This window comes from Centroberyx affinis, unplaced genomic scaffold, assembly GCF_046629955.1.
Source record: "Centroberyx affinis isolate AG114_WGS23_722 - 3 ecotype Tasmania unplaced genomic scaffold, CSIRO-AGI_Caff_v1 ptg000549l_1, whole genome shotgun sequence".
NCBI classification, from domain to species: Eukaryota; Metazoa; Chordata; class Actinopteri; order Beryciformes; family Berycidae; genus Centroberyx; species Centroberyx affinis.
In genome coordinates this window covers 263,918-285,739 of record NW_027279194.1, presented here as the reverse complement: position 1 = coordinate 285,739, position 21,822 = coordinate 263,918, and the positions used below count along the sequence as shown (strand labels likewise).

Here is a 21,822-nt window from a genome sequence, read left to right as displayed (position 1 = left end):
TCGCTGTATCTCATTCAGAAACTCATCACAGTTGGGAGAGTGGCGAGAATTTCTTAACCAATCAACATATTCCGTCTTGGGGGCCAAGTGATGAACAGCCAATTGCTGAGCAGAGCAAAGATCACATGACCATTGTTTTTCTCTCGGCTGACCTCATCACGTCATTCCGGAGAGCAAGTGTCAAGTAAACGACCCGTTACCAGTTGGCTTGCTAGCTAGTACGTGAATGTTATATATTTGTCTTCATATCAATGCAGGATGGCGTTTTAATGAGTGGAAAGGGGATTCGTCACTTCTCTGAAACGACTATATAAAACGACTGGTATGGTTTATCATGTTTTTTGCGGCTCAATAGAAGGCTAGCTAGGTTAGCTAGCTGGCCAACTCTGTGTTAGCTTGCTGTTGATGTTGAAGTATACTCTCCGCAGCAGAAGTTACATACATAGTAAATGTTTATTTTCCTCTTAGTTGGGATCAGTTAGAGAAAGCTTCCATGTAAAAGTAATTGAACAGTGCCCAGTGACCAGTTTTACCAATTTTAGAAGCAGCTAGCTTTGCCATTTTTCATCTGTTTTCGTTATTTTCTTTCTTTCATTCATGCATGAATCACTTTTTTGTTGTTCACCACCAGCTTTATGAAAGAAAGAGCATTAACCTAATGTTCCTTGGATGGAATAAGCCCTTGAGACCTCACCTTAAAGACCCAAAAGAATGACTTATAGATGGGCGCCAGATACCTGGGTGTTGAAAGTGAGCAGAGCAATTGCCTTGTGGCGAACACAAGCTCAGAGGCCAGCAGCATCAATTCCCTTGTCTCCTTTACGCACCTCTCATTATAGGCTTCATGTACAACAACCCGTCACCCACAAGATTGGCTATCTCAGCTGGAAGCACATCCAAAACCCAAGGAGCCGGGGACGTAAGGGATGGCTCTGTAGAGCTAGCCAGGTGAGACAAAGGCTTGGACTCCACACCAGCACCCTGTGTTTGAACACTTCAGCCTCACGCTGGTCTGCTGGGCTGAGCCAACACATGTCGCGTATCAGGAACACGCTGGACACGGTCTCTAAAGCTGTGAGTGGGACTCATACAGAACTTCTCTCCAAATTTGCTCGACTCAAACCCAATGCTTTCCAGGCAGGGAAAGAGGTTGAGGCCACCTCTGAAGTAACGGCAAAGGCTGAGGAGAGCACAATCACGCCTACTCCTGCTCCTGCCCATGTCGCTCCCCCTTCCACAGCTACTACACCCAACTCTGTACTTACCCCTCCTACTGTAACAGTTTCTGACACTCCTTCCACTCCTACACCTGCTGCTACAGTTGGTGTAAGTGCCACTACCTCCACACCTCCCCATAACCTTGCCCAAGCAACTGACACTGCCACAATTCAACGTGTGCATGAACCTAGGGAGAAGAAGCTGCGGCGTGTTGCTTCCACTGTCAAACCATTGTCCAATGTTGTCAGGAGATCAGAGGAGCCAAAACCATCAGCGAGTGTTACTGAAAGCACCACAATTTCCAAATCCACCACTCCACTCTTCCACCCCAGCACCTTCTCAGTCAGCCTGGATGAGACTTACAACTACCTGGCCCATCACATCAACTCATACTTTGGTAGTAGTACAAAGACTGAGGAGAAGAAAGTTGACAATGGTGCCAATTCCTCTCAGGGTCAACAAACTAGAGACCTCATGCCATTGTCTGATAAAGTAGCAGCAGACTCTGCTGCTACAATTGCCCCGACCTCACCTAAGAAGGGCTTAGGACACTACCTGTCCTACTCTGCTCCCACTGTGCAGGCCTTCGTAGGGAGCTATATTGCACCCTTGGTCCCTAGGTTCAGGGCAGCAGAGTCCAAAATTGCTACAGTGGAGGAGAAGAAGCCTGAGGATGCACCAGCAAAACAGGCTGAGGCCACAATCAGTAAGGAGCAAAAGGCTGCGGAGGAGAAAGCCAAAAGACTTCTGCTCCAAAGGGAAAAGGTATGTCTGCATTGATGCATTAATTTGTGTGTAAATTTGGCCGTAATGTTAAATAGGAAAGGTTAGTTCTATGTTTAAGAGACTGATGTCAACGCCATGGTAAGGTTAGGTTAGGTTGTATTGTCCCGCAGTCCAGATTGATGCATCCACAGTTTATTTGAATGTATGTTTGTTTGTATGTTTGGTTCTGTAATACAAACCAAGAAAAATGGATACAGTTATCATTAAACACCATCAACCTCAATCAAATTCAATACTCAATTCAAATATTCACAAATATTTTACAAGTGCACACTACTACAGATACCTGAGAAATAGACTACAAAAAATGACTACAAAACTATAGAGTTTAGACTGAGACTATAAACTAAAATAATACAAACTATAAATATTAGCTGCCAAAGCTGAATGATTAAGCTGATTACAGTTGACAGTTGGAATCAGATTCATGTTAAAGATATGTACATGAAAAAAAATCAAAAATCTTTCACAACAATTAACAGAATTCAAACTAATTATCTAATTCAAAAAATTACTTACATTTGTCATAAACTTGTGAACAGTGTATTTGAATAATACACTGTTCTTTAGACAAAGGCAGAAACTGAGTACATCAGTTTTAATCATACACAGCTGGGGCATTAATCATGTATTGAATGAAGTGGTCCTAGAATATTGCCTACAGAAGGGAAGCCTAAACTGTGAAATTAATAAAGGTTTTGCCTAAATATTATATATGAGGTTTTGATCAATAATGACTATTCTTATGCCTTAACGTGGTTTCTCCTAGCTTTATGTTGTTACTGTTTTGTCTCTGTAGTTCAGACACAGATGCCAGCAAGGTGTGATATGGACTGTGCCTATGTTTAAGTGAAACACGATGCTCACACAGCATGGTTGTGGGTATGGGTATATCATGGCAGGGTGCCTGCTGGCCAAACAGCCACCTGAGCCCTTGCTATTCTATATGACTTATGATAGCATGCTGACGTGCTCGCTGCCTAGTTCCTGGAATCTTCCCTCAAAAATAGCCCCCTGTGTGGAACTGGTGGCCTAGATAAAATGTGTACTTTGTCTAGGCTAAGCCAGGCCTTTATGTTGTGGAGATATGAAACCAATTGATGACATTAGTTAGCATTATTACAGTGTCATAATGCACATGGAAAGGAAGAGTTATTGATTTTTATTGACATGAGCCAAACAACATGTCAGTTTTTAGCTAGGATTCCAGCTAATGCTTAACAACAGGACCTAACTGGGTTGCGGCTCCTTGGTATTTTTTTCTCATAGATCATTGCCAGAGTGAGTGTGGACAATCGAACTCGGGCCCTGGTCCAGGCTCTCCACAGGGCGTCAGATGTAAGGGTCTACATCAACAGGGTGGAGGACCTCAGCTACCACCTTCTGGAGTTCCCAGAGACCCGCGGTGTAGCAGTCAAGGTGAGCAGTCTGAACAGGCTAGCAATTTTATGTCCTGATGTTTGTTTGTTTTTCACAGAATGCTAGCAGGCGAAAGCTTTGTCAGCATTGTGTCTGATGTTGTTGATTTTAGCTCAGCATGCCAAAAAAGATCAACCCTTCAGTTTGGCTCTAGCACACGGTGTCAAGACACTGTTTATGGCAGCATTGTTTTTTTTCGCATACATAATCATGTTATATGTGGCATGAATTGTCAAACAGCTGTTCTGCTTGTGTTTGGAAATTTTCCCATGCCAGCCAAAATGTCAGTTTGCTGTAGCAACAGGTAACATGCTGGTACAGGTCTGTGTCTGTTTAACGTCGGAGCCAGCCAACTACATGCAGACTATTCTTTCATCATTTATTTACATTTACACCCTTATCTGTGCTTATCTGTGGTAGCTGGAGGGCCTTATTGAACACTAATCTATTTCAAACCAAGGCTACTTTTACTAGGATGAGGAAGTTTACATTAATCCTCTATGAAAGCTCAGGGAGAATTTAAAAGTAGCACGTTTTATTCACAACCAAAGCACCAGGCCTTTTTAGAGGTGGTTTGACAATGGTTTTCTCATTTCTACTGCTGACTGCCAGTGTGTGTACGTATGTATTCCTCAGGAGAAAGCTATCCCGTGCCTGCTGCGTCTGAGACAGGCCAGGGACCCGGGCCTGAGGGCAGCAGTTAGAGAAGCCCTCACTCTGGTGGGCTACCATAACCCTGTCAAAGGCCGCGGCATACGGGTCCTGTCCATAGATGGAGGAGGGTTAAGGTAGGGCCTCACTCAGCTCTCAGCTCTGTTTGTTTTTTTGTAAGACACGCATCACTGGTAACGAGTCTTAGCCACTTTTCTACAGTGAAGCTAAATGGGGTTTACTGTAGCCAAGGCCAGATCAAAATGTTTAGAAAATCGTTTCAAAGGTAATATTTGATTCTTCTGTTGGCAGTGTCATTCTAAACAAATCATGTAAATGTTGTTTTGAGAGGAAATTCTGTGACATGGATAAGGAGTAATCTCTATCTGTCTTTGATCTTGTAGTCGTCTTCAGAATGTAAAGTCCATGGAGTCATGACTCTTTATGTGTGTGTCTGTGTGTGTGTTTGCATGTGTGTCTGTCTATCTGTCTCTGTCTTTGTTCTTTCAGGGGACTCGTTGCCCTTCAGACTCTACACAAACTGGAAGCCCTGACAGGCAAACCCATTTACCAACTGTTTGATTATATTTGTGGTGTCAGCACAGGTACGTTGTCCTCCTGCCCTAGTTCTGTGTGTGTGTGTGTGTGTGCGTGTGTGTGTGTGTATATGTGTGTATATATGTATGTATGTGTGCGTGCAGCCATGCAGATGTGTGTAGAGTGTGGTTTATCAGAGCAGAGTGTAACACCCGACACCGCAGGGTGGGCTGGCAGTACCGATCGCACACTGACCCATTTGCTGCTCCGCTCTTATCTGGCCTCAATGGCTCCACCACACTAATCTGAATCCTGTTGCTATGCAGCCAAGACCATTAATCTGTGTTACATTTTTGGTCTTGGACAAAACCTTCATTCAACCTATTTTTTTTTCAGTGATTCAATTTTATATTATATTAGCAAGATTTGGTTTGGAGTGTACAATAGTTGGAGTAAAAAAAATGTTTTTCCCTGTATGCAAAACCACCACAAGGGGGTACTGTGGACCATACTCAAACTCTGTCTTCTCTATCTATCATTTTACCATTTAGGCTATTACCATAATTTTACAACAGATTGGAAAAGAATGCATTTTCTATGCAAAACACATTGTCCTTTAATCACCACCAGAAGTTTCTATTTGTTCCAAGCTCCTAGCAGTTCTCTCTAACGTAATCCCCTCCAGTTGGAGGTACCTCGTTCACAGATTTAGGGAGTGTGTGTGTGTGTGTCACAGCATCATGGTAATCCCCCTGCTGGATAGAATGATGTTCGCACATTTAAAATACATCTGGGCCACATCTGGCCAGATTGGTCACCCAAAGGTACACCTCATCTCTGCCCTCAAACTAGTGTTGTGCCTTGTCAACCCAGTAGGGGCTCCCTTAGCTATGGAGAAAAAAAGATGTAAAAATGCAGATTATTCTTTCCTATCAGTGAACACACCGCCACCTCAAACAGAGCAGCAGTGATGTGCCTGTCGTGTGATAGCCACGTTAATCCCTTCCACTGGCTATGAATGGATCATCCCAGGGTAATGATACCCATAAAAGATAATCCATCAGGCAATTAGCCTCGCATCAACTCTCTGTCACTTAGGTCATGACTAGCCTAGAGAGGAATAGAGGAATGAGCTTTACATTACCGGTATGCTCTTTTGTCAGCAGCTCTGATTTCTGTTTGCATTCCCCTGGGAGAGACTGAAGCTCTTAAACTTCCTGTTTACAAAGGTCTGTTTCTGTATGAATGGGTTACCGGTACCTCTCAATCCCTTTCTGTGTGTGTTTTGTGTTTTCTTCTCAGGTGCTATTCTAGGCTTCATGCTGGGCCTGTTCCAAATCCCACTGAACGAGTGTGATGATCTGTACAGGAAGTTGGGCTCAGATGTTTTCAAGCAGAACGTCATCGTCGGCACGGTGAAGATGGGCTGGAGCCACGCCTTCTACGACAGCGAAACCTGGGAGAACATCCTCAAGTCAGTTCAGTAGTGATGGTAGAGCAGTGGTACTGTGTAGCTCAATGGGTGGAGCATGGCACTTACACTGCCAGGGTTAAGGATTCAACTGCTTATTACTGTTCTTCATGAATACAAGAACAGGATTGTTAATTGAGTTGAGTAATGTGAAAATCTGCAGCTAGATTGTGAAAATTCATAGCTAAAACATTATAATAAAAGAACTATTTTCTCCTTTTATTTACTAGATACTGCTCAGTAAAGGACAGTCATGATTTGTAGAAATGTTTTTTCTGAATTGCTGTAAGCGATGACGAAGTTTAGCGCACAGATATAGAGGAATGAAATGTTTCACCCATGACTGACCTGAATTTGCCTCTTGATACCCACGGCACTGTAGCATAAATACATACAGTATATGTACTCATGCTTCCATAAGTCATTATTGGTAAAAACGTCCATCAAATGGCATATTGCTGTTGTTGTAACTCCAATTTCTCTAACCTCTTTCAAAACCAATTTGTTAAACAAATGCATTGTCATCAAGCTAAAAACAAGGCACTTTTTCTTATTTTCTGTTGACATTTTGAAGATTTCACCTGACAGTGCCGATATGTTAATATTTGAAATCTTTGATGCACTGTTATGCCACAGTGTACTGCAAGAAAATAGTTCAATTTTATGCTTTCTTGGTTATGCTGATCACATTGACAAAATGATAGCACGTTTCATTAGTTGATGCATATGCAGCAGGATTGGGTATAGCTTGCAGACAGAGATCAGTGATTATAAACCATGATACTATCCAAAATTCACCAAGCTGCAAAATAACATCATTCTATCATGTCTTCCACAGAGAGAAAATGGGTTCTGATCTCCTGGTGGAGACTTCAAGAAACCCCAAATGCCCCAAGGTGAGCTTTAGAAGATGGTCTGACTCATTCCTGCCTGTTGTTCTGTTCTGGTACCGGCCAGTGAGCCTTTCCCCCACTTTGTTTACAATGAGGTTATAGAGAAAGCCTCTGGCTCTGTCACAGTCTCACCGTCTGGAATAACCTCATACACCCGGCTTTAAAGTATTACACTGCTAGGCAAGTGTAAGGAAAATGCACTCTAATGCCACATAAGACAGCGTGGCCAGGGAAGGAAATAAGCTGTTGTGTTGGTACAATTCCATATCAGTGGTGTCCTCTGAGGCCTGCGGAACAGAGATATTAAAATTGATTTGTGCGAATGTTGGTTCTGATATTGTACTGCCGTCAAAGTTGGAGTGTGAAGACTCAATTTCCATAGAAAATCTGCATCCAAGTTTGTATTGCATGTCAGTAATGTTTGTTATAGTACATATTATATGCCACAGTGGATGTTACATCAATGGAGGATATAGCCTAAGTCTAGGTTCATAATCTGATTAATATTTCCCAGCTCATCCCACTGTAGATTTGCATAACCTGCATTTTAGATCTTAATGTGCTTGTAAAATGCTCCCTCATATGAAAAATAAAGTCAAGTTATATGTCGTTTCCTGTAGGTGGCAGCGGTGAGCACCATCGTGAACCGGGGCACTCCTCTGAAGGCCTATGTGTTCAGGAACTACAACCTGCTACCTGGGGTGCGCTCCCACTACCTGGGGGGCTGCCAGCACCAGCTGTGGCAGGCCATCCGCGCCTCCTCAGCTGCTCCAGGGTACTTCCAGGAGTTCCCCTTGGGGAACGATCTCCACCAGGTTAGTCCCATTCACTTCACAAAAGATTAAGACAGTTTACATAAACAGGGTAAAGGAAAGGGTTATGATGATATGATTAGACATTTTTGAGGAGGATATCTCTGGAATGTCTCCTTTCAGTATTCTATATTAGAATAGGCAGAGTTTCATGGCCGATGGCAATGTATTTACATTTTGCATTTACATTTTCTGCTTTTAGCCAATGCTTTATCGAGAATGATTTACATGAGTCCAACAGCAGGGTGAGCTTAAATTCCTAGATCAGCATTATTACAGGCAACTAATCGCAAAGACTGCATGGGTCAGAGCCACAGTGCCCTGATAATAAATGTAACAAATATTCCTGTGTCCCTAGAGTAATAGATAGAAAAGTGCTTGGTAAGATAATGAGCTAAAGAGAAAGCTGAGTCTAGCCAGGCTTCTGCAGTGTGAAGCGGTCCAAGACTCACCTGAATCCAGCCAGGCTTCTGCAGTGTGAAGCGGTCCAAAACTCACCAATACTGAAATCTGAGATTGACAGTGGGAGTTTGGATACAGGGTGAAGAAAAAGAAAATGAACGTTTAAAACAACATCACCCACTCATGTAAATAGTTTATATCAGCAAGATTCCCAACTCCACTTTCTGCACTTCCAACTCCACTCTTGATAAATTGCTATACAATTTCATTTGGAGGAGTAAATGGCATATAAAATAGTATAAAATGACAATGTGCCTGGATCAGCCCACTTAAGTATGCACTTACAAATTAAGTGAAAGAAGTCTCATACAAAATTCCTCATCAGCATTATTCTTGTAATGGCATCACTTCAAAATACATTTGTAATGTAAATGTTTCTTTTGTACCATGGAACAAGAAACGTTTGAGCACCTATTTTGTAATTATATTTACATTGAACTGTTGTGGATGAATGAGAGTAAACGTTTTTGAATGACAGAATCGGGTAGTGTGTGATCCCTCATCTTCGTGTGTGACGCCCATCTTTGTTCTGTCGGCAAGTGTGAACAGCTTCCCGACCAGACTAGTCTGAACAATCCTAGTTGAGCAAGACCGGGACAGTCTTCTAGTCTGTCCACAAACACAGGGCAAAGGGGAAAGATGGTGGCAGCCATAATTGCATGATCATTAATTTCTGATGGTAGATCTCCTTCTCTGTATCAGGAGTTTTTAGGGATAGTGTATCTTTCCTCTTACTCTGCTTTTTTGAACATTTATTATTCCTGTGAAGGCTTGTTTAAAACTCACTCTCTCTTTTAGTACCACCCTGCTTCACATTCATACAATATACAGTATTTAAACACCTAGTGGCTGTCTAGTCTAACTGCAATCTTCTGCTGTTGACCGTTGGGTGGCTGTTGGCAACTGGGGTTTGTTGAGGGGGGATATTTTTGGGTAGCCTAAAGAGAAAAATCATCTGTGCAGCAAGCAGGGAGGAAGGAATCCATTTCCTTCCTGTCAGTGTTTGTTTCCAGTCAGGTACATTTTGACAGGAGAGTGAGTGATGGAGTCAGAGTGAGACACACTTAACTCCATCTCCACTAAACAGGTATGCATTAGCCACCAGCAAAACAACAAACACCCCATCCACTCTCCTGCATTTTACTGATCAATAGATATGGCCCTTCAGTTCGCCTTTACCTTACGGCCTTGTCCTTAAGGGCTTAGTCATTAGAAAACACAGGAGTAATTAGAACGCACATGAGTAGAGGCATACTAGAGTCTTGGGGTTCAAGGCATCATGTTTCAGTATTCAGCTGATGTAGCCTGGGTTTGACCTCCCACGTCAAGTTGTCAATATCTCCTTGAATTGACATGTGAGCACAGATGCAGTGTACAAACACTGATGAAATCCACGTACACACTGCATGGCGCACACACAGATGAATGAGCATGTGTTTGCATCAAAGGCGGTATCCCATGTCAGTACGCTCCCACACTCTTAATTGGAAGCGGTGTTAGTTGTGTAGGTGAATGGGGATGTGCGGGGGGAGAGAATGAAAGAGACTGGTTGATGAAAACCCACCTGCGGTGGGAGATTTCCCCAGTCTGCCGTCTTGCAGGTCTCACCCTATTCTGAGACGCATAAATTATCCCAATGCAGCGCTTCTCTCATCACACAGCACTGTTTGAGTGCTATGTCTGCCTCGTTAGAATGAAACGACAGACAATCTAATTATGGAACTGCTATTCCAAACTCTGCTAGTTAGCCACTAGCAGGGAAATCTCACACTGGGGGGATACAAGACACTATCAGTAGTTTAATGTGTTTTAACATGTTTGATGTGAAACCTCAGTTACAAGTGCTTTATTTTTGTTTCATTTCTGTCGAAAGTAATGAAATACTGAATGAATTTATGAAATATAGAACTTGGGTACTGAGTTTGTAACAAGTACATTTTATGCCATGCTCATGCTCTGCTCAGTTCATTCAGGCTAATGTGAATCATGAGAGTATATTTTTCATAATTAATTTCATAATCGAGTTTTGGTGCCTTTGAAAAAAAGCAGACATAAACACATATTTTATGCTTATGAGCAAATCCAATTTATGAACAATTCATGACCGATTTATGAAAAGGTTATGTTGATGTCAAAATAAGGAGTTTGACTTTCTTCAATTTTCTGTGATAAGTCAAAAGTTAAAACTAATTTCACCCGAGATAAAAATGCTTCAGATGTCATTTTATTTGTTTTGTCAACATGTCTTTGTTACATGTATTTTGTTAGTGAATTCTTTAACATGACATGTACAATGGAATCTAAAAGTTATAGTCATAAAGTTAAAGAACATTTTTACAAATGAGTCCTTGGTAATTTATATCTTTTTCATACAGCTTTCAAACCACTTTCATGTCCAAGTGAAGCAGTGGCCAGCGTCAGAATGCCCACCAGCCTGATGCCTTATTTATTGGCTGCTTGTGCTACTGAAACAGGTCCTAGAGCATAACGTGCGGTCTGTGTGATGTCAGGATTCCCTAGAGAGGGAGTCATCTTGCTCTTTTTCATGGGCGCCCACAGAGTTTTCCACTTACTCCAAGCCCCAAACAATCACCCTTTTGTATGGTGAGCGCAAGAGAGAGCGGCTACGCCATGTGCTGAACGAATGCCGGAATTCTCAAACAGTGTTTCAAGAAAGTTATGATTGTTCGTTAACGTCTCTGGGATTCTGCGGGTTGGAATGGAAACCTGAGCGTGCCAGAACTTTAGATTCAGACTATGGTAACTAACATAGGGGAAATTGTAACTGGGAGCAAGACCTTTGAAGCAGAGCAGTCATGGCATTATCACAGCCCAGCACTTGCCACCATAACCATGGAGAGGGTGCCATGGTGAGAGGGAGAAAGGGGAAAAAGGGAGAAAAAATAGAGGAGATGATGGGGGGGAGGAGGCGCGTGTTCCACATTAAAGCCCTCTCAGTTATCTCTGCTCTAAAGACCACAGAAATAGGAGACTTCAGACGTTTGACAAAGGATGTCAGGGCATGCGTGGAATGGTGAGGAGGGCCTGATTTTTTCCGCCTAGTTGCCATGGCATCTCCCGGGGTGATGGGGAGGAATGGGACCGTGTTTGTGCCCAACTCTGCCAGCTTTTGATGGGAGGCATGGGATCAGTGTGTTGCCACCCCCAGTGCCAGCTCCGAGAGCCCCAACATGGCACCATCCTCAGCAGAAAGACTTCACACAGCCAGGAACGGAGTAGGTCACCTCAGCACTTCCAGACCGCACTCTTGTGAGAGTGTGTCTGAAACGTTATTAAGAGTAGGACTTCATGAGCTACTTTGACTGAAATGCTGAGTCTCTGTGTGAGAAAAGGAGAGAAAGGAGGTAGAGGGCCTCACATAACTAAGTGCCATTCCAATAGCAAAGTTGAGGAAACTGCATCTTTCTGGATCATCTATTTCTTCTTCTATTTCTCCTTTCTTTCTTCTTTTTCCTTCCAATGGCCACTGGAGGTGAAGTTATTGGCCATAAATCACACACACTGCAGTGCTACACAGGTGAGGCAGGGAGCAGAGAGGAGGGTAGATTCGGGGAGAGGAGAGAGGGAGGATAAATCAGAGTTTTTAGCCACCTCCTCATCACGACCAGCTCCTCCTGTGTTAAGCCCTGAGAGCTTGGCCTCGAGGCTGTTGGAGGATGGAGCTCAGACTTCTCAGCCCCGCTGCAGACAGCTTCCTATCCCCAGACAGACTCGGGATCTCACTGTCCCTTGAGTATGAACAGATATACACACACACACACACAGACAGACATGCACATCATTATCATGCTATCTCCTTTTCTTTCGCTCACTCCTCTCTTCTCTTACACACATATTATGTTCTCACATACACACACACACACTTGATTGCACTGGCACACTTCTTTAGGGATTAGGCCAGTCCACTGATTACATTGACTGACTGGCTGCGGTGTGAAAGCCTCCCCGACTCTCCCTCTATCTCTAACCCCCTTACCTTCTCACATAGCACACACCACACTTAACAGGCTTCTCTCTGCATTGGCTCCAGATGAGATTTCTTGGAATAAATCTCTGCATGAGACCTGTGGTTTCAAAGGCGCCCCATCACTTACTTGCATTATAATGTATTGATATGCGAGTGTGCGTTCAGCCACTTCTCCTGGGCTCACCGGGGGAAATTAACTTTTCTTTGGCCAATAGATTGCTTATTATGATGGACAGCAAAATTATGCTTTCTGAAATGAGGTAGCCAAATATGTCCATAAAGCCTTAAGGGAGTCTAGACCAAGTAAATATGAGGGAGGGATGCCACACCCATTTGTATCATTTCAAGCACTGTCACACAGTCCAGTCTCAATGGTCACAGCAAGCAGTGATGATTCACTGTTTCAATATTGGGTGTCTATGTGTGCTCATGCATTTGCCCAGTGTTTGGGGAAAGGTAGCTGCCCACAATAGATCTCAATTACTTTCACTGCCTGGGGCAAAGTTGGCACTCTGTCCCACACAGATGGGTCCCTCCTCTATTGACAGCCTGGGAAGATGACGTGAACCTCACTGTGACCTTTGGGTCCTGCAAAGCGAAAGGCCAGAGTGGAGAACTGGTTGGCGTAATTACATAATGTGGCATGAAGGCCTCTGACTTGACCTGGCCACTCCTCAAGATTGGCACTCACTACACTAATACCGTTGTCATTCTCATCCATGCTGATGACAATGGTGGCCTTTATATGGATTGGATGTTGGGGATGTCTAGGCAGTTGATTTAATTCAACAAGCAGATTTGTATTTCCGGAGACATGGACAGTGACCGAGGAAGGTAGCCTTTATGTGCAAACAGCATGGATTGATTTTGAAGATTTATGGTAAACATCGTTGGTACACGTAAGAGTATGTTTATGGCAGCTGAATTATCTAGTTTATCGATTGGATGATCATCGCAGGAAAACAGACTGGTCATTGTGGCAGGCAGAATCAGTCCATGCCCATGACTTATGTAACACTTCCCTAATTAAACATTTGAGGGAAGGAAGCCTCATTGCCAAAGGCTCATAATAAATCATGACAGAGCTCAGGGCCTCTCAGTCCAGTCCTGTCAAAGAAGTCAAAGACGAAATCGTAATGACTACAGCTGCTCTTTGGAGCTCTTTGGAGCTGATGTGAATGTCCCATCAGTTGTATGTAGGAGGCTCATTTCATTTAGACTAGAGCAAGTGCTCTGTTCTCTGCATTGTGGCTGCTCATCATGACCCTCACACAAGACAGCATTGAGGCATAGCCATGGGGCAGAGGGAGGAAGATACAGAGGCACACACACAGAAGGAAGAGGAAGAAGTTTGCTCTCCCAGCTAATGGGAGCTGACATACACTGAGGCGTGAAATGACTTTTACTGATCCTGGCGATAGCACCTCTTTCCTATTCAAATCAGCGCTCCCCCTCTAAGACGGCTTAAACTGGAACAATGAAGATAAGCTCCCAAAACTTAATGACAGCAGAGAAATTTAAAGTAGCAACATAAGGGACCTATAAATCGTGCATGTCTTAATTTTATCTCTTTATCGTGTCTCATATCATCTCAGTAGTTTTATTTCAGACTGTGCAGTAAGAACGATTTCTTTCTAAATCTATAATTCAGTTTAATTGCCCAGCTGAAGAAATGAAACGTGTTCCCATAGGTTTAGGAGCCCTAATTAGTTGAAAACTTGTTTTATTCAGGCTACAGAAAAATGAGGGACTGATTTGTGAATCAGACATTAGTCTCTGGAGGGCAGAGCCAAGGCCATAGGAGCTCTGAGCCTCTGGAGTATCAACGACTGAGCTGTACCAGAATCAAGAAACACTGGCACAGGAAACCATTAAGCCTTTCAGAAGACCCATTAGCACCATTACACAAGGAGGAATTCAAACTTACGTTTTAAAAATTCAGTTTCCCTTCAGGCTCTGGGGTAAAAATCCTGTCAGATGGTTACAATTGACAGGGGTGTACCCCTCTGAGGACATTTTGACCCTTGAGACATGGCACTTTTTGACTATGGGATTGAGGCATTTAAATGTGAGCTGCCTTACAGCTCTAAATCCCCATGCAGGGAAATGACCTTTGCCTTGCATCACGCTGAGTGTTTGACAGGCAGCTTGAGTTGGTCCGTTTTGTATGCGAAGCTCATTTGCAGTTTGCCCTAAGTAGATCATTGTTTCTAACTTAACTCCTTGTCCAAATATGCCCTGGCCTCAAGAAACCCTTGTGCGACAATGTGGCAGTGGGCCAAGTATGAATTTCACCAAAAAGTGCCCTAAAAGTGCCCAGGCACGGCCACTGGAGCTTCAATGTCTGCCAAACTGCTCTGTGTGGGATGAGCCTGGTGCCATCTCCCTCAAGGAGGCTTGTTTGTTCCTGACAGCTGTGGAAGGAGATGAAGGATGCAAATGATCTTCTGAATAATTGATCCTTCCATAAGTACAACTGTGTATGCCACACAAAAAACCTACCAGTCTTCCAATGGCACCATGGAGCTTTTTCACTGCCAAAAAACAGACTTTCCATCAAGGGCCCAACTCTGTTCATTAGTTCTAAACAACCCAAGCAGGTGCACTGAAATGGAGACAAGTTATAGCATTCAACTCTCAACTCACAAGAGAATTGTGTGGCTGGCGGCTAATGTTACATGCCTTGGTTCTGTGTGCAAGGCCAGGCACTGTGCTTGTGAAAATTGCCCCCAGCTATGAATAGAAAGAACCCACAACTGGACCCAGGCTGGTGCCATAATTGCCACTGAGTTTATAAAATGGAGACTCTCACAGTGGTGTGAGTGATAAGAAAACTGCTTAGCTGTTTTGTTTCCAGCTGGGGTCGTCTGGTGCTTGCTGCAGCATTAGTCCCTCTAATTCTCTATTAGGAGCAACTCCAATCCAGGCGCTTTTTCCCTTTTCTGTGATTCATTCCTTGGTCTGCCAGACACCCTGCTGGCGCATAATGACGTGCTTCAGACTTGAATGGCTACCTCAGCAGTTCTTCCAGGCACTGTGGCAGGGTGAGACATTTTTTTGTATGACTCCCATCTCTGTCAGTGAGATGAGTACTCTCTAAGGCTTTGACTCTGACAGGGGACTCGTTTATAACTAGCTAGAAAAAGGCTCTAAATGATTCATACATTATCCTAAGAGATCATTTCTTCCAACCTGAAGAGAAGTTCTTCTCATCAGACGATGTGACTCAGACAGACTGGAAAAGTTTGCCTTTGCCATGATCAGAGGTGACTTTTGATGACTTTTTGTTCACACTTTTAATTTTGAGCTAATATCTCATGCTAAAATAATTTTCTTTAGTGGCCTGCTTTGTCACATGTCCCGCAATTCCTCAGTAGTTTTCTTCTATTTAAGAGCTATCTATACTAAGAGCTAACACAACACATTCAGTGACCACCGCCTATGTGGGTTCTATCTGTGGGGGCTGTTGCTTAGTGCAATGCCCCCAATCTAACTATCATATCCAATTCCCTTTTTCATTTTTTTTCTTTTTCTGGGTCCTTGAGGCGATGACACAATTTCTCAGTCCAGCTCCCCAGATGATTAACAGACCTGCGCCTTGGTAGGCAGGCCTCATATTCCCCATCACACTGTGTGCTCTCACTGATTTGTACTGGGAGAAATGTCATTATATGACAACGCTGCTGGAGTGGGCTGGAGAGATGGTACCCCTGCCCCCCCCCACACCTCCCTCCTCCACCCTCCCGACAGGCTCAACTGCTTTTGCCACACACTTAACACACAGTCACAAACACATACACAGTATTATATGCATTGATACGTAGGTAGACATATGAGCTCTCACTCTAACATCCACATACGCGCAGTCACACAAACCAGCACTCTTCCCCCTCGTGTCCCCAGACACTCGGGGCCCTGCAGCTCCCACCCCCCAGCCTGGCCTCTTTAATGAGGACTGGCCCCTGTGTGTTTGATCCTGCTGCCAGCCCCCAGCCCCCCGGCCCCTCAGCCTCATGCCTATTCAACACTCCCCACAGCCTCTCCACTTACTCCCCCATTGCCTTGGGTAGACTATGGATCCAAAGCAAAAGCACTCCTGGGCGGCCGTTCGATATCAAAGCCAGTCAGACTGAAGCGACGAAGGAAGGGGAAAAAAACAACAATCTAGCTCTGTTCTTTGTAGACCTCCAAGCAGCTCTGAAACTCCACATTGATCTGTTTCTTTTGTTTCGTCAGATGTTCTTCAATAATTCAGTTTATTGACTGTTAAAATCCATGAAAAGCAGTGATGTTGTTTCAAATGACAATTAATTGGTTTCGCTGACTGTGGTCTTGGCTTAAAACACCATACAAATTGTGCAAGGCTTTAAATGGAGTCTCTAACATGAAACTCTTTCTTTCTGTTTTGTGCGCAGGATGGTGGTTTGCTGATCAACAACCCCACGGCACTGGCCATTCATGAGTGTAAGTGTTTGTGGCCCAACACGCCCTTGGAGTGTGTGGTCTCACTTGGTACGGGCCGTTTCGAAACCCCTGGCAAGCACAGCACCACCTACACCAGCCTCAAGACCAAGCTCACCAATGTCATCAGCAGCGCCACCAACACTGAGGGTAAGTGACATCTTTCAATCTCTAAAAACAATAATTTAATTAAATGAATATGGTAGGTCTTCCTAGATGCAATTGTAGCTCACTTCAATTAGAATATATTGTGCTGCCTGCTTCTGTCATTTTTGAAGGAACGAATGGATTTTTGATGTCATCAGTGCACAAAATACTGCAGTGCAGGTTGACTTTGTTCTGGATATGTCCCTCTGTAGTAGCAACCTCTTCTGTCTCCTTATCACCTCTGGACATGGGCACCTCTGCTGTTCCTAAATTTGGCTCGGTCCCCTCCCTGTTGCTGCTGTGGTGCAGTGTGTGACCCAGATGCTGCTCTGCGCTTGCTCCTCCTGTATTTGGGATTAAGCTCTCTCCAGCTCTCCATTCGGGCTCTGTTATTTAGAAACAGCAGATTAGTAAGAGTGTACATCACAGATTTTCTCTTTTCAAAAGCCTCCCTCCTGCTCCAGTGTTCATCAGCCTCCTGCTTTCTCTCGGGTGTATCAGTAGAGCTCAGTTTGTTGTTTTTGTGGACCGAGATAAGGACGATTTACTGGGTTTGTTTAAATGGGAATACCACATGAAGTAGCCCCTGTGTCCACTGGGCACCTCTTTTTGATCTAGTAGCGCTAAAGAGAAGCTTGTGGGAAGCGCTAGTCGTGGATCTTGTTATTGCTCAGCAATGGATGAAAACATGTTTGATGTACGCCGCTCTTTTGCTAAAAGTAGAAATATTTTTAATGTCTAGCTCTGAGTGCTAAAAATATGCTAAGCTTTCAGGGCTGTCGGGATGTGCAACAACATGTCTTGTTCGTTAAAAGTAACAAAGAAAAGAAGCTGGTACTGTGAAGAGAAGTTCCTGGTCAACATGTAAATACATTTTCTCTCAGGCTAGAAAGAAGAGAACCAAGACTCAAATCTGTGATCTGAGTGAATGGGACTGGTTTAGACTGATTTTTTTTTTTTACTTCACATCCAAATGACCTCAATATTATGGTAGTCCTTTCTGTTCTGAACCAAAAAATTAGCATTGAAAACACCCAGAAAATGACCCATTTTGACAGTTAACTTCCAGCTTATCCAACTCATTATCTGTGGAGCTGTACATTGGTATTTGATAGGGCCAGGATAAACTGGCTATGATTGACAGTAGTAACAGACTGAATTGTATTAGGATGTGAGAACATATTTCATCTCTGGAATTGGTAACAGCATCCTTTATCTACAAAAATGACTGAGCCGCCAGTCTCATCTCAGGGATTTGTGTACTTGCGCTTATCTTACTCTCTGGTGGATACATTTTCAAACTGTAATCATGTAATACAGTGATTAGCTATGTAAACACAGAAAATAGTAAATGTCTCCAAATAACCTCCAGATAAGTTACTGTTGGAGAGCTTTGCTTCACAGCCTCAAATTACAGCTAGTTTTAATACAATCTATGTCTGGGTGCCTGAACTATAACTCACCTCAGCCAAAGTACTGTGGGAACACTGACACAAACAGCTGCTGTCGCCTGTTGGATCCTTCAGGCATATCTACCCTGTTATTATTACCCTGTGCCTGTTTGCATGCATTTGTATGTTTTGTTTTTTTTTCCCCTCCAAACCTCTCAGACGTGGCAGTTGAAAACACCCATGACAGAGTTTCTTCACCGAAACAGCCCAGACATTTTCACTTGGAATAACCTTGATTCAGGCGCTCACACTCTCATGCCCTAAACGTTTACTCTCTAAACACATGTAGAGCTGTCACAGAGCTGACAGAAAGGTTTTGACTAGCACGCCCTACTGACTCTTACTACAATCTTTGAATGTTTGCACATATTGGGACTATTAGGAAGTTATTTGTGTGTTTATAGTTGTAGTCTGTATGTGAACGTCATGTGTTTTCCTTCCGTGTCCTTACTCTCACCTCCCTTCCCCAACTCCCTCTCCCCCTCCAGAGGTTCACACCATGCTCGACGCCCTCCTCCCTCCCGACACCTATTTCCGCTTCAACCCCTACATGAACGAGGAGATCTCCTTGGACGAGAGCCGGCAGGAGAAGCTCAACTTGCTGCAGGCCGAGGGCATGCGCTACCTGGAGAGGAACGAGGAGAAGCTCAAGAAGGCCGCTCGCATCCTCACCCGGGAGAAAAGCTCCGTCCAGAGGATGGCCGAGTGGGTCAGACTCAGGGCCGACATGTATAACGGTCTGCCCTCCTTCTCCTCCAAGCTCTAGATCCAACACAATCCACTCATGCCTCACCTGGAGACTTTTCCCTCACTCTAAATCCACTAGGATATAACGTTACTATGGCTAGTGTGTCGTAGCTGTGTGACTCCTGGATCTGTAGGTGTGTAGATCTGAAAAATGTTGTCATATGTAAAGGTAGGTACTGTGTCTAACACGCCAAACACTGCCCTCCTCCTCACTCAGCCTAAAGACTTTAATGGTGAAGTTAGTATTGCTGTATCTCTATCTCACCTCTTTGGCAGTTAAAATGCACGTGGGTGCCACTGTGGTTGGCAGCACTTTGACATAGGAGGACTCTGCTGGGTTCAAAGGAAGAAATGAGAGGTGATGTGGGGAGTTGGGAACTCCCTGAATGGCGACACACTGTCAGCATCCCTTACAAATGCTCCTTGCACACTTAAAAAAGCAGAATACTGTAGATAATATACAGTAGGCCTGCTGAAGCTGTTCATCCTGAGACTTTTTTGCCAAGGAAGCACTTGTTTAACGGTTTTAACTGTTCGTTCTCCTTTTAAAAGATGTGTTACGACAACCAGTATATCCTCACAAAACTGCATTTATTTATACTTTCACAGAAAAATACAGAGATTGGATATGTTTAACTGGAATGCAGTTTTCGTTATTTTACTTAAACTAAGATGCCAACAAATAAACAGGAGTGTAAAAATAACAGAAACATGTTCACCTCATGTAAGTGATTGCCAGCTCTCAGTTCTAATGACTGGTGATATTTCTGAGACTTGCACATTTTACACAAATGCAGCTACTGGTCAGTCGTATAATGTTATTGGTGGTGCTAACACTGGTAAATGAGGGCCTATTTCAAGCATTACAATATTGTATCTATTGTTTGTAAATGGATAGTATATTTGTGGAAATTACCCACCAACGTGGCTATCACACACCTAGAGCTGATTATATTCACCAAATGGAAATCTAGTGAAAAGCTATAAGTTATAAGCTACATAGATTCACTCTTATGTTTCATGCTAAAATACTTAGAATGATTAATAATAAATAATGGTTCAAATATGTATATCAGATATAGAATTTTAATATGTATCCAGATGGGAATCTTACTGTAATAAGGATGACAATTGCTGTGCTGTATTATTTTAGCCTCAGAGAATTTTAGTTCACTTGCTCCAAATGCTTTTATCATTGTGTGCATGATTGTTGGTTTTATGGATTCACCACTGGCAATGCGCACTTTCTGCTCCTCAATGTGGCCTGTTTCCCTTTGATGCCTCTTTTCCATTGCCTCTTCATCCATTCTACCTTGAAGTGCTGTTTTCCAGTCCCCACTCTGCCATACTACGATGTTTGTTCAAATCATGTTGAGCTGAAGGACTGTCTTAAAACAAATTGCTGCTTATTGCTTTGCTACGGCTGCACATTCTCTGGTGTTTCTAGTGCTGATGCTAAAAATTGCACTGCATACATTCATTTCCATCTGGCCAAGTACTGTATAGCTGACATGACAATGTCTTGATCACTCCAGAGGGACCCAAGGTAAAATGGATACAGGTATTGACTCCGATTAATTTAATCCAACTGTTCTCCCGTTGTTCCTGTGTAAGGACTGTTTGAGAGTGTATGTAATTAAAATCCGTCACTGAACTTCACTGTCTCTTGCCTCCTAAGTATGTGAAGATTAAATGATTGTGATCTCAGGAAAGCTGCTGTTTTTCACAGCTTGTGGATCATCTCAGGAAGGAGGGACGTGCGAATATTTGGCTGTTAACTTGTACTCATAACTGCTTAATTATTCCATGGCAATAGATCTGTGCCGATATGAACCCTCACCTTGGCTGCTCAATTTCCAAGGCGCTTCACTTGATTGGCAGCAAATTCTGTTGCATACGATTACTACTGCTGGCACACATCTAGACCTGCCAGTGGTTGAGTGTGTGTGTGCCTTATCTAACTCAAATATATGTTGTTTTTCTTGTGTTTGTCTATGTGTGTGTGTGTGTAAACGTGGGGTTGCAGGTTTGAGAGAAGGTAATTTGAAGGCACTTTCCTGAGCCAGCTGTCATGTAAGTGAGGAAGGGGGGGAAGGTGAGATGAGATGACTGTGCAAGGCTGTGCTCAGACACCTGGGTAACAGCCCCGGCCAGTGATGGATCACATTCCCCTCCAGCATAAACACCAAGCACTGACACAGCTCTCCGCCAACTGCTTACACGCATGGAAACACAGCGGCGGCCACAGAAGGCACAGGACACAACAAACATCATCAACAGGGTGCTGAGGCAGTAATAACGTAGGATGAATTTGGCCATTCTCATGAAAGGCTTCTTATGGAATTGCACTGCTGGTGCAAAATCGCAAAATCATCCTTTGGAAGAAGCAACACACACAAAGGGGTGTTATGAGTGTTGAATAATAATAAAGGGTGTATTGTAATCCTTTTTCAGTATAAACAGAGCTAATGAAATTATAGAGGGGACCAAGATATGTCATGAATTAATTTATCTCTAGCTCTGCAGATTGATAGAAGATTACTCAATATTACATTAGATTTCTACCTTTATTCTTGAAGAGAACCTGTGTGTCACATACATGATCTTACCCTGAAATCTTATCTGAAGAATTCAGTTTGATCTTTTCATAGCTCACACTCAGCAAAACATCTGACCTTATGAGATCCCGACCTGGCTCACTCAGATATTGGGCTTTACAGAGAGGAATGCCAGATGAAGGAGAACAACAAAACCCTTATGTATTATGCTATGCGGTGGA

General features: G+C 43.4%; 1 protein-coding gene across 2 annotated transcripts; it reads left to right on the top strand.

Annotated features, from left to right (window-relative positions):
- The first annotated feature begins 180 nt into the window (after positions 1-180).
- LOC139642968 (calcium-independent phospholipase A2-gamma-like) lies at positions 181-20,687 on the top strand. Of its 2 annotated transcripts, none has more exons than XM_071518068.1 (10): positions 181-322; positions 840-1,983; positions 3,274-3,423; positions 4,060-4,211; positions 4,585-4,679; positions 5,914-6,085; positions 6,921-6,978; positions 7,596-7,790; positions 16,653-16,848; positions 18,785-20,687. In XM_071518068.1, exons 2-10 carry the CDS (start codon positions 1,033-1,035, stop codon positions 19,060-19,062), a joined length of 2,247 nt encoding a protein of 748 aa, XP_071374169.1. In that variant the 5' UTR covers positions 181-322; positions 840-1,032; the 3' UTR covers positions 19,063-20,687. The 2 variants fall into 2 exon arrangements, with proteins under 2 accessions (XP_071374169.1, XP_071374168.1); XM_071518067.1 differs by having other exon boundaries at positions 632-1,983.
- Positions 20,688-21,822: the final 1,135 nt, after the last annotated feature.